The 13,464-nt window shown below is 38.2% G+C and overlaps 1 protein-coding gene across 1 annotated transcript; it reads left to right on the top strand.

Annotated features, from left to right (window-relative positions):
• Window positions 1-4,079: 4,079 nt before the first annotated feature.
• Window positions 4,080-10,991, top strand: ZC2HC1A (zinc finger, C2HC-type containing 1A; the record flags this gene model as incomplete). Its single annotated transcript, XM_009705721.1, has 6 exons — window positions 4,080-4,153; window positions 4,843-4,959; window positions 5,176-5,308; window positions 8,706-8,854; window positions 9,862-9,964; window positions 10,883-10,991. Coding segments are annotated over 6 exons (685 nt in total), but the record flags the coding sequence as incomplete, so codon positions are not given.
• Between the last annotated feature and the right edge of the window lie 2,473 nt (window positions 10,992-13,464).

The raw sequence follows: 13,464 nt of genomic DNA, 5'->3' as shown, positions 1-13,464 counted from the left end.
GTTCAGCAATAGTGAAGACTTCTGCTCCCTCTAGGTGCGTTCTGCCTGGGACTGTGTCAGATCGAACTTGGACGTATTGATGGGTCCACCCGTTGTACTGAGAAAGATAAATCTGAGAACTAGCAGCTCACACTTTCCGCTGTAAAATCAGCTCCTGTATTTGAATGCAAGAAGAGAGGGGGAAAAAAAAAAGTTGTTCCCTGGAAATCGAGATTTCAAGGCAGTCTAAACTCATCTGTAAGAGTATTGAAAGCACGGTGCTACACCTGAGAGATTGTACGGCTATGCTGTCAGACTTTGGGATCCACCCAAACCTTACAGCTAAGCTCCAACTTCAAGACCATAAATTATAGTCTCTAGACTGTGACCGTATTCAAAAGGAATGTGTGCAATAACTTATATGTAGGTAGAAAAAAATAATTTGGAAGGTGATTGTGGTCTGGAAGTAGCTTAGAGGAGGAGGAGCTCTGACAGGGATAGCTTAGAAACACAAGTGATGAGATGATTGCGGTGCTGCTAATAAAACTTCCAATCTGGTGGCTTAATTCGGATGCCTAGCATCTTACTAGGTTGAATTCTGTGTTTCGATTTGAGACCAGGTCTCAGGCAGACAGCAGGAGAAGAGGGTGTAAAGCTGTATAGCATCGCTTTGGCATCACTGCAGCTGAAATCTTGCATCTTCCTTTGGTATTCACATAACCATTTTGAACATGTTTCTCTTTTCCCTAAGTGCGTTGAGATTAGATAAATGGTAATAATTATGTCTGTCCTTTTCCAAGTTAACTATATCAATTCCTGTTGAGTACAAGCATGTTAACTGCTGGTGATCAATGGTATTAAAGATGGTAAAAGGACAAGGCAGTGTAGCTGCTGGACCTTGGGTCTTCTGTGGTTGTGCAACCAAAATGATGGTAAGCCCTGCGTTGTTGCTGCACTTAAACAAAACTGAATAAAATTGCCATAACACCATCTTACTATGAATTTCTATTCTCAGACTCATTTGCCAAGCAAAACCACCTTCTGTTTCTTGATTGGAGTGGTCTCTTTTTTTTTTTTTTTTAACTACCTCCCTCCCCCCAGTACAACCCAATTTAATGACCATTTCTGTTAAGTTTTGTTCAGGAAAAAAAGTCGGTCAGTCCATGGCTGACTGCATTTAGGTATCATGCATGAATGCCTTTAAAAAAAAAAAGGCAAACCAAAAAACCCACACCCCCCCCCCCCAAAAAGCCAAAACAAAAACAACAAAAAAAACCCACAAACCCAAAACTAGCTCTCTTCCACCTTTCATAATTTTATTCCCATGTATTATTTTTAAATTCTGAGATTTCATGTTGATGACGTTGCTAACCCTTCTGTAAGGGGAGGCTCATGGGCTCCTAGAGAGAAACCTTAAGATTTTGTGATTTTGTTTTGTTGTTTTTGTTTGTTGTTTGGTTGGTTTTTTTTTAACTTTAAAGGTGAGGAAAATCCCAGAGGAATGACTAAGAAATTGAACGGATAAGTGTACAAATCTAAAAGACTGTAAACTTCCCATTTTCAACAAAACTTAAGGAACTTTTTTTTTTTTAAAAAAAAACACTTCCTTTTGTGTTTTGCATCAGTGATTTATATTATGGGGTGGAGGTGCTGGCAGTAGAAATAGCTCCTGGGCGGTATGTGTGAGTACCTGCCAGCAGGAAGGGGCGGTAGGAACGCTGTAAGAAAATCCAGCTGCGGTGAGTGCTCATTGGCATTCTGTGTGCCTTGGTGTGTCCTGTGTAAGTACCGCGCACTCAGCTGAGCATCTGTCCGGTCTCCTTTTAACGGTGGATTTAAACATAAGCTCGAATTCCACAGTTCAGTGAACAGAAGAAAATGGTGGAAAATGTCGCTTTTCTTTTACTAAGTCAGATATTTGAAATAATTATTCTCTCCATCAAATCGTTAATCTTAGACTGTACACCAGATTTCAAGATCACTAGTTCTGATTTATTTCAGCTGATTTCTTAAAGACACAAACAGTATCACTTTATATTTCCATGAAATGCCTCTCTCACTTGTTTCTGCAGAGCCAGGAGTTGTATTAGAATAACATGATAAAAGGGAGTTGAACTCTTTAGCAGAAGTGAGTTTGCAGTGATGCCTGATAGCATTATTAAGAGTGTCGAGAGCACTGAAGTAATGAAACAAAGAAACAAAATAAATCTGTGCATACCTTGTATTTTTGAGTGGGGGAACTGAGAAAAGCTTAAAACCATAGCTGCTTATCCTTGAGGAAAATGGTGAGGGCATCTTCCAGCCACCTAAGCCCTGTATGACCAGTGTGCAGGTTATTACTTGTGCTTAACGTTATGCTCAGGCTTGTGGATTTAAGAAACAAGGCCTATGGAAAAAATTTCAGATGTGATTGTTTAAAATAGAGATTGAAAAAATACGGTTAACAATAAAAAAGAAGTTCCTAGTAACTATTGATAACATGCAAGTATAATTCGGAAGCAAGAACGGAGGAAAAATAAGATTTATCTGTATGTTTTCTTTCTTTCCTACTTCCCCCTACTTGCGTACATCTAAACACACATGCATTTAGATGGCACAAAGGGAAACTCGATTATAACTTCGGTTGTAAAACTTGGTTACTATCAGTAACCTGCTATGCTGAGAGGCCAATTCATGTCTGCATGGAAAAAGCATATAAATTAATTAAAGATATGTATGTAAATGTTTTAAACTGCAGAACGCTTCCCACGTGACTTGTGATTGTTAAAATGGATTGTGCTATGTAGTATATTCGTGCAATTAGTAACATTATACATAGTTGCATACTGATGATGAATTTCATTCAGGGAATTGAAAAAGGCAGAAGCGGACCTAATGGTTACATGCTGGTACTAGAAATCTCACTCAGCCTTAATCTGTGCGTTTGGGAAAAAAGGTTTTCAGTGGGAGCCATGGCTGCCTGAATCTCCATTTGTCTGCTACGAAGCATTTTGTTAAATTACCCGTTTTCTTAGGACTGGTCCCACACTTAATTGACAAGTATGTATGTTTAGATGGAAAATTGTTTTCCACTGGGGAACTGGGAATAAAAACTGATCAAATTGTTGAAAGTTGTTGTGTTAAAACTTCGTTAGTTTAAGCCACTAGTGTGCCTAAAATACAAGTCAATTCAAAGTGTGGGGTTTTTTTTTTTAACTTCATAAATAGAGGGAGCTGTATTGGCTGCAGCAGTCAGACTGATTATGGAGAAAGCAAGTAGCAAGTCTCAAACTTCATCCAAACGTACTGCCTCTTTATTGATGTGTGTGTGATGTGCAAATATCCCCGTATCCCTCCGGTACAGGACTAAGTATCATGGATGCCTGTTACTGGGAAACCCCCCGGAGTTTTTAGTCTCTGCCGTGACTCCATTGCACAATGTGTAGTTTATGAATATATTTCCTTGCGTGGGCTTGGATACTTTGATTTGTTGGTCCTCTGTCTGGTTCTGTGGATCTGTTGTATGTCAAATATACTGTTTACATTTTTATTACCAGTGCCTGAATAGCTACATCAGAAATGATTTGTTTAAACTGTCAGTAATAATCTAAATAAAATATATACTAAAAATACCAGACTAAAGATTATTTTTTTTCCTTTACAAGAGAAAGTGGCATAGTTTAACTTAGTAGAGAAAAATAAGTGATGGGATGTGACTTTTGATACTGTAACAGGTGATTCTTTTCCAAAGACACAGAAATGCCCACTAAATACCGTTATTCTTGGTGTGTGCTTGGGCTGTCATTGTGATTTACTGTGATTCTGTTATTTGCATGTTGTTATACAGGCATCCTTCTAAAGGTGCAGAGTTTAATATTGTAAATTATCAGAATTGAGGGTGGCATGTTTCTGGGCCTGACTGCTTCCAAAAGTACGCAAGGACTTGTGTATTGTTTTTTCCTTTCGGATCTGTGTACTCTGCACGCTTCAAAGAATGCATACTTTTACAGTAACAACTGTTACTCTTGCTAAGTATATGAGGTTAGCAATCTAGGAAGACATTTTTATGATGCATTTAAACAAATTTTCTCATAGGAATATGTTGTTGGGTTTTTTTTAAGGTGAGGTTACAGCGCAAACAGGAGATCTGTTGCCATGTAGGATTTGCGGAAGGACTTTCTTTCCAGCAGCACTGGTAAGTGGTATAAGCACTATTGGCTTTTAGATCTGATAAACTGATACAAGAGTTAAGCAATGCTCACTATAGCTAAAAAAGTAGATCTAGATACTTGGTTTTGGTGGGATTTTTGTGAGTGTTTTTCGCAAATAATTATCAATTCCAGTTGTCTCAGTTTTGAAGCTCCTTAGACGGAAATGAGTTTTCTTTCCGCATCTCATCACTTTTTGAAAATACATGCTTCTAAAAGCATTTTCTCTAGGGTCACAGAACCATTCCTTGCCTCTGCAGGTGTAAGCCCTAGCAATATGCAGCCTCAACTAGTCAGTGAAGTGTTTTGTAGCCATCTTCAAAATACTGTGTTCTTCAGTCTTAATAGAAATTGGTCTAGCCTTAACTATGAACATGGATTTCAGACACCTCCAATTTGTCTTGCCACCTCATGCAAATGCTGCCTACTTACCATCAATTTTTTATTTGCAAGGAGCAGATGTTTCCTATTTTTCTTCTTCATCGCCCAAGTTTTTGAGACCCTGTATATGCATTTGTGAATTCCTGTAGTTCCATTTTAAAAGTAATGGCTGGCATAAATGTTTGAGTGAAAGCCTTGGGCCTTGTTTGCTGATTGGCATATCGAGAAAGAGGGAAATAACATGTTAATAGGTTATGTTTTCAAAGCTAAGTTCTGGGTTTTCTTCTGCTTGTAGAAGAAGCATGGACCCATTTGCCAAAAAACTTCTGCCAAGAAAAGGAAGACATTCGATTCCAGCCGACAGAGAGCAGAAGGAACTGACATTCCCACAGTAAAACCTCTTAAGCCACGGGTATGTTATAATTTACTGTGCACATGAACATTTTAGGCAAGCTATATATGCGTTATAATAAGGCTCATTTCTGCTGGCAATTCGTGATAATTAGATCAACTACGATCTGGAAGAAATCTAACTATAATGTTGTGTACTAAAATAAGGCATGTACTTAGCTTGAAGTAAGAGCTTCAAACGTATAAAGCTCTTTTTTTTTTTTTTTTGGCTTCTTAGCCAGAGCCACCCAAAAAACCTTCCAACTGGAGACGAAAGCACGAGGAATTTATAGCAACTATACGAGCAGCCAAAGGACTTAATCTTAAAGATGGAAAACTCCCTCCGCCACCTCCACCATCATATGACCCTGGTATGTAAAACAATTGCGGTCTTTAGAGATTTTTATTTTCTTTTAACTTAATTTGTAAAATTTGAATTGGAAAGGAATATTCACAAGCTCTTGAAGATGACACTCTCATTATCCCTATACAGATGCTGGTTTGTGACTGTGGGTCTGGCTGGCTAGCACCTTGTGTAGCTTTCAAACCCGTGACTTTGTTTTTAATGCATCAAAAGGTAGTTGTTGCAAACTTGCGGCTTGCTACTGTCTTATAAACCATAGGCTGGACAAATTGTTTCAACACCTTGTTTCTGTCTAGAAAAAGCAGACCACCTTTTTAATTAGCTGCCGACGCTGGATGCCCACAACCTGTTTACATTGTAGGAATGCACGTCGACTTATGTTCTTCAAATGTAGGCTCTCCCATTTCTTGCTGAATTGACGTTTAGTTTCATGTACGCAGTGTATGCTCTAGTGTGCACATGACCCTTCCTCATGTGGTGGGGGTGCTTGCACTTTGAGTACGTGAGATATGTGGGATTTGTATTAACAAGGGAGCAGCAGTCCTTGGGTGCCTTCAGAACTGAGGCTAGGTAAAGTGTTGAAGCAGTCTGATGTGAGAGAGAAGGAAATAGACTTTTCCATTAACTTCTGTGATGTGCTAATAGGTTGGAGAAGATATTTCTTCCGCTTGTCCTAAGAGCTAAACCGTTTAATCAGCTCTATTTTCAGAAAAATAGAGAAGAACAGAAGAAAGCATCTGTTTGCTTCTGTCTGTCTATGGTCAAGTGAGGATATGAGTGTTCCCACCTTGTTTCTCTACAGGAAACATGTTAGTCCGGTATTAGGATTGTGCATTCATGATTGTGCGTTCAAAGTAAGAAGTGAAGTCATGTTATTCAGCATCTGGTACACACTATCTTGAAATGCCATATGCATTTTAAAGTAAAGTAAAACCAATAGCTAATGCTGTGGATAAGAAACAAGGCTTGAACTTTGAAAGGATCGTTAATAATCTAGTCGTATACGTTCTGAATTACAAGCAGAAGAGCCCAGAACTAAATCCACCTTGGAAAAGCTCCTAAAATGGCGCTTCGTTGGTTCCAGAGACTACGAATTAGTTTGAAGCGAAGGAAGTAACTATTCAGCCCCCTTGAAAGCAGACAGGAGGTAAAGGGAAGAGAAAGATACTGTGCCTCTGTTTCTTTTCTTTCCGTTTTTTACTTTTTCCAAGCTGGGTCTCACTGTTTTTAGTCATCTGGCTTCATCCTGCTGCAGTGGGTAAGACTTAGGAGGAGGGAACCAGGAATGAAGAGAAGATGCACAAATTGATCAGTGGATTCTCTTCTCACAAATAGAACAGAACAAAAATAGAGCAGGAGCAGCTACTGTTGCTCGTTTTCCACTTTACATGTAGGAGAGAGGGAGAATTACGCGTGGTATCGTGGAGTGTATCCATCCTCTCCTACTCAGCTCTGTCTTTGGCATGCCCGTTTCTAACTAGCTGCTAGTCTTTTTCCTTTAAAAGAAGAGAGTTGTGTCTTAATATTTCCTACTGAATTGCATTCTTCGAGTTTGCAAACAAGCAGTGTTGCTGGTTCTTTGATCTCCTCTCCCACCTTTTCCTTAGAAGCAGTGTGGAACAGCCTCATGATATTAAGAAGGACCTTAAGTCACTGCATTTACATTGAACTTGACTGCATAGGTGTACTACCCTCTTATTTTGATTAGTTTGTATTTTATAAAGCTTGTATTGAATCCTAAGTTCTTCTGGACAGTACGAACAGTACTTCCAGATAGCCAGGTGGCTCACTGGTGCTAAGCATTTTGCAAAAAGATGAAGATACGATCCCTGATTCTTAAAAGAGAATACATTAATCCTCTACACTCTGATCCATTTACTTTGGTGGGCTTTGAAAGTCTGCTGTGGGAAGGGAGCTGTATGCCAGCTAGAAGTGTCTTTTCTTATTATCTAGGGGCTTCCATAGCTCCTTTATTCATCTATTTTGCTTTTTTGTCTTGTCTTTTTTTAACTTTGTTTGGGCCTGTCTTGGTTAGACTACATAGATATTATAGCTCTTCTGCTTCTGAGTTTCTGTCTCAAGGTGTACTTTAAGTTTGAGTATTCTGACAGTAGTGGAGTTTATGTAAAAATAAATAAATAAATCATTGGTGTTATCACATGAGATTGCCATGCTGTCACATCTCTGAAGGATTCCTGTGTTCTTCCTGTGTCCTTTACTCGCGCTTCTTGGGTCACAGTTCATGGTTCGGTGGCCACTACGTCATTTGACTTACTCAGTGTTTGTTAATTGAAAGGGATAACTACTTAAGCCAGATCTGCTACATTTGGAGTAGTAACCTGTTATCCAAATCTTTTGGATTGTATAATATCTAACTGTAATGTTGGAGGCAGTGCCTGTTGAATCTCGTGTAATTTTCTTCGATACATTTCTAAAACCACCGAGGAACATACTAATTTAACCTGCTTTGCCAGTGTCCAGCTCTTCTGAAGGTGATGATTACATGGTTTTGAATACTGTCATCTGGGGAATTCAGCATCCATATCTCGAGACACCAAAATGTCTATCTGAAACTGCACTCCAAACATTTTATTTTCCAAGGGCAGTGTGTTTTAAGGGGTATATTTCCAGCATACAGGTGAGGGAGCTTTTAGTATTTTAAACATTTACATAGCCTTTCTGTTTTCTTCCCCGATGTTAGTAATAATATTTCCTGTAAGTAGGATTGTTTGTAATGTGACTAAGTTAATCTTGAAAAAAAAATAGAGCCATCAATTATCCTGGTTTGTGTATCTCCTAGTTCTGACTGGATTTCCTCTGATGCTTTTTTTTTTTGTTACATTTCTGATTTTTTTTAAATTTTTGTTTTAATGATCATTTCCAGTATTGCAGTGAGTATTTCTTAGTCCTTTCAAAATTGCCAGGGGAAACAGATTTTGTTATCTTTTACTAATTGTGTGGGAAAGATTTTAACACATTTTCATATCTCGAACAAACTGAACTGTGTGCATGGTTTTTGTTTCGTTTGGGGTGTTTTGTTTGTGTGGGGTTTTTTTGTTTGTTTGTTTAGTCTCTTCTCCACTTCCTTCCAGCTGCTATCCCTGCTGTGTCCATATACCTCTTTGGCCACCTTCTTTGCTGAATAGAATCTCTCAAAGTGTTTCTGATTTTGCTTAGGTTATTTCTGATCCTCAATCACTCTTCTCATTCTTATCCATCAAACAAGAAACACCTGTTGTGTTACATGTGGGCAATATTCTTTTCCCCAGCAATCTGTATTTCATTTTCAAATTCCAGAGACCTTAATTTTCTGTGGGGGTGGGGCTGGGGCTGGTCTTTAAAAGACTTTGAAACACTTTATTTTTTAAAACACATTATTAATGTTAGGTTTTTATGTTTTTAAGATTACATTCAGTGTCCATATTGTCAGAGGAGATTTAATGAAAATGCAGCTGACAGACACATCAATTTCTGTAAGGAACAAGCAGCACGTATTACTAATAAGGGGAAATTGGCAGCTGATACCAAAGGGAAGCTTCCTACTCGAACACAGGTGAACTACAACATTTTTCTTACCTTGTAGCTTGCATTCGACATCAAATCAAGCTTGTTAAATAGTGTGTTGCTCTTAAATGGAATTAACTATTTTATTCTGTAACTTTTATTATTTGCACTCGACTGAAATTAGACACTAAGCATGGAAGAGGTTTGAGGTTTTTGCTTTCTTCCGAGAGTTGCAGAGATCCGTAAATCAGATGGCAGCGGTTGCAAAGCCAAGAACTGTCATAAATGTAATTTGGAGATTTGTGATAATGACAGGTAAGGGGAGCAGCAGGAAGTAGAGATGCAGTATTTGTAAAGAAAGCTGAATTGCTGTTGTGCAAGTCTTCTGAATCCAGTTCAAGACTCTTCCTTAAGTGGACAAAGAAAGGTACAGGACTACAGGACAACTGACAGCAGTATTCTGGCTAATTAGAGGCTTAGAGGAATTCAGGGGTATTAAGGTAAAAGCCGCAGTAGTTAACTTACGGTGGAAACAAATGAAGGATTGAAGTGTATGTGTGTCTTCATTTGGTGGTAATGCTCTTGTTTCTGGAAGCTGTGAAGAGTTCAACAGACACGAACAGTGATTCTTGCACGGTATTCTGAATCAGTGACGAGGCTGGTCCAGAGCAGCAGCTGATAGTAAGATCTGAAAGGCAAAGATGTTCTTGCTCTTGAGTATTCTTTTTAAAAGTCACTGGTAATGAGGTAATAATGTTAATCTCATGAGACAGCTATGGAAAAAGATGAGAAAAGCTGGAGAAAAGCGGAAGATACACACAGACATACAGTTAAATGAAAAACCAAACCCATTGAGTTAGATAATCTTTCCTACTAGTATCGTCTGTATGTATAAGAAAGCAAACTAGCGGAAACCATTTGCGTGATCCTGTACCAGAAACAGTTTACCTAGTAGGTAATCATCATCTGTTTTCCCACAGTACCTGAGATAACTACCTGTCGTGTTATATAGATTTGATTTAATTGCTTAAATTTCTAGGTTGTATTTTGTTACAGTACAAACCTCCTGCAGTTAAGAAGATGCCTTCGGTGGGATCAACACCATCACCATCGTCATCACGTTTACCACAGCCAAGTGGTGTTAGCAAAACTGTTGTAGGTATGAAATGAATGTTAAGAAATTTGCATTTCCTTTCTAAATATTAGTTCTCAAAATATGCAGTAAAAGTAGTGTAATTTTAATAGCTGGAAGGATTTGTACAGCATTACCCAGTGATTTAAACTGATGAAGTAAAAAAAAAAATCATAGGAGTTGTTCAGTGTTACATAAGTGGATAAGATGGTGTCTGGTTTTCATAATACAATTTTTTTATCAATGTCTTTGTGACTTGATTTTTTTTTTTTTTTAACTTACATACACGATGGCTGTGTATTGTTGAAATTGATATGGTAATTGTAAAAACTCATTTAAAGTTGGAAGGGGCACTGGTTGGCATCTATCCAGCAAGACTTGAGTATCCTATGTGCTCTTCTGGTTTATGTTTTGGGTCAAATTAGGCTTTTTCTGATTTGAACCTGCAAAATCATTCTGTGTAGTAATGCATAATTGTATCAAATACTGATCTCTCCCCTGAGATTTTTCTGTTGTTTAATTCTGTAACTAATTTGTATGCTGAATATGATCACGAATTGGTGAAAGTACATAGTCAAGCCATGTATATTAGAAGTATGCAAACACTGGTCTTATTCTGATTTCAGATATCATGAGATGTCAGACGTGTTCTGTTTGTACATAGTTTGACATTCTAGACTTCTTTCCTCTTTTTTTTTTTTCTGAGGAAAGTAATTGAAATGCAATGGTTTTTATTCAAATGGAACATTGTCTCAATTGCATATTTTCTGTAAATTTCTGGAAACTTACTTGCTTTTTCGTAGTGTGTTGACACTTGTTCGTATCTTGATGTTTCTAAAGCTCTTGTTTTGAATTTTACAATTAAAAAATACATAATGAATTGTATCATTCCAGCAGCAAAATCTTACATTTTCTTATGTTTCCATGCATGCTTTCAACTGCAAGGTGCCTCTTCAAGTAAAGCGCTGTCTTCGTCTGGATCCAGTGGGAGCAAAATTCAGACATTATCACCAGCTCATAAAAACTCCTTGGGAATGGTGAGCACACAAACAGGGTAAGTTTCCATTTAATGTTGCCATTTATGCCTTATTTCATATTTATGTTGTGCTAGTTTTGGAAGACTCTGTGGTCTGTTTCGCTTGCTTTTTTTTTTTCCCTGTGAGCTTCAGAAGTGCAGTGTTTTGAATTTATCCTTTATTTATAAACACAATTAATGTTTAAGGCAAAGATGGATTTTCTAATGTTAAAATAACTGCAAAAGAGGTCAAGTGATAAAAACAGATATAAAGTAGATTTAAAAGTTTATATAATACGCAGAAGTGGTTGGAGCTATGATTTTTGTTTTTCTTTGTAAAACCGAAGAGACTTAAAAAAGGAGAAAATATTAGGTGTAATTTCCTGCAATTCGTGGAAATAAGAGGCCTCTACCATAGGCCACAAGCCAATTGTGACAGGATCTTCCCACTTAGCACAAAAGGATGGATACTTTCGCTCTTCCCTTTCCTGCCTTAAAATACTCAAGAGACAGCAAACAAATGATCATAAATAAGGCAATGGAAACCAGTGCTGTACAACAGCAACAAGAAGTGTTAGATGTAGGTGCAGGTCGCTGGAGTTCAGTGGAAGTGCTGGTATCATCAAGGCTGTTACTGATATTTTGCTGAGGGGGTAGTCAGTGCACACCATCTCAAAGAAGAAATGTATGGAAGGGATTGAAGAAAAGTAGTGCAATTTTGCAGAAGCTTGAGGAGCGCCAAGGAGCACTGAGAGAAAACATTAAAAAATACAACAAAGGGATTGTAGTTACAACGTTGGTGATTTGAAGAAGACTTATTCTTATAAAAATGAGTATCAGATTGGTGAAGGCTGTATAAGGTGAAGAAAAACAACAGCTTAAGTTTGTGAGGAAGAAAAACGACATTCTGAAAGAACTCGTGGGGATGGACAGCTTTGACTTACGCAAAACTAGTAAGACCTCAGAACGATAAACTAAAAATCACGAGTTACAAATAAGGATTAAGCTCTGACATGCCTCCCTTCTAACACCATGTAGCATGAGGATGCAGTTCTGTCCCTCCTTGCTCTGCCCACTTGTATGAAGTCTTTCAGATGCAGACCAGAGGCAGAGTCTCTGAGGTGGTCAGAAATTTTTTTCTTTTTTTTTTTTTTTTAAAAATCATTTACCCCTCCTCCCCAAGTGTCCTAGTAGCCTTTGGTCTACAGATCAGCTTCACTACTGTTTGGAGGTATCTATGCTTCGACTGCCAGAAAATCCCACCCTCTATTATTGGCTGACTGAGTTTTATATCACACTTCTCCATTTTCAAAAAAGTTGAATTGACACCTGCTGATGAGTGGCAAACAAGTAGGTCTGCAAACCGCAGTGAAAAAGTCCGCTGAGGGAATTTGGAGACGTGTTTCTGACCCCAGTGGTGAATCCCAGCTGTCTGGGAAAGGCTTTTGTGTGTTAACAGAGTTTCTAATTTTAGTCTGTATTGGTTTGTGAGGGGGCACAGGTTTTGGTCTTCACTTCTTAACAAGGAAGTTCTATTTAATTTTACCAGTCTGTTGCTCACTGGACTTACTACTTTGTATTTTGTAGTCTTCCCTTTCCTCTCCTGAAGCTTGGAGGAAGAAATGTGTTGTGACCAAACCCAATATACATTAATACATGGAGAGATGTTTGCAGAAATTCTCTCTGTTCACACATGCTGTTAGCCACAAATAGATGATTTCTGGTTGGCATAGCTCTCAGATAATGATCTCTGCTGAGAGGCAGTGAATGTTAGCTTGGCTTATAACCTCACTTAATTGCCTACACGATTTCCAGTTTTTAAGAGTACAGATGTGATGAGTGTGTATCTGCCTGCAGGCCTTCTCACTTCTCTGCTCTAAAAAGCTTGCATTCTCTTCTTATCTTTGCCAACCAGTCCTTACGATTTCTTGCTGGTCATACTAACGAGTCTATTCACAGAGGGCTATTAAATGTGTCTCTTTCCGAAGTGTTACACCTGAGACCTAGCAATTCTTTTTTTTTCTTTTAGCTGCTTTGTGTTCACTTCTGAGAACAAGTTTGTCAGGAGTTAGGTTGAAGGAAAGAGGTGCAGGAGCAGTTACAAGATGGAAGAGTTAGGTGCCTCAGACTGATCACTAGTTGCAGTTTTGGCCTTAATTGTCTCAGCCTTAGTATTGGAGTGTGAGGGGGAAATCCGTAGTGTTCTGTTGAAAATACCTGCAAATTTATATCAGAGCAGGGGCTGAGACACTAACAGTCAACATCCTAAGTCAGAGAGTGAGAATAGTTAATACTGTAGTGACACAGATTTTTAAACATTAAAACATCTTATAATTTAGACTATAGCTAATTGCAGCCAGAATGATTTTATAAAATAAAAGTGCTTTTAAAATTTTATTAAAGTAACCTTCATTAGGATGAAACAAGATGTATTTCCGTTGCTATGTTTACGATTTAACCAGTAAAATGACAAGCCATAGCATGAGATCTGGGATTCTGTTGTAGCTAAGCC

This window comes from Cariama cristata, unplaced genomic scaffold, assembly GCF_000690535.1.
Source record: "Cariama cristata isolate BGI_N322 unplaced genomic scaffold, ASM69053v1 scaffold17948, whole genome shotgun sequence".
Taxonomy (NCBI): domain Eukaryota; kingdom Metazoa; phylum Chordata; class Aves; order Cariamiformes; family Cariamidae; genus Cariama; species Cariama cristata.
The sequence above is the reverse complement of the archived record's forward strand: the minus strand, read 5'-3'. Positions and strand labels throughout refer to the sequence as shown.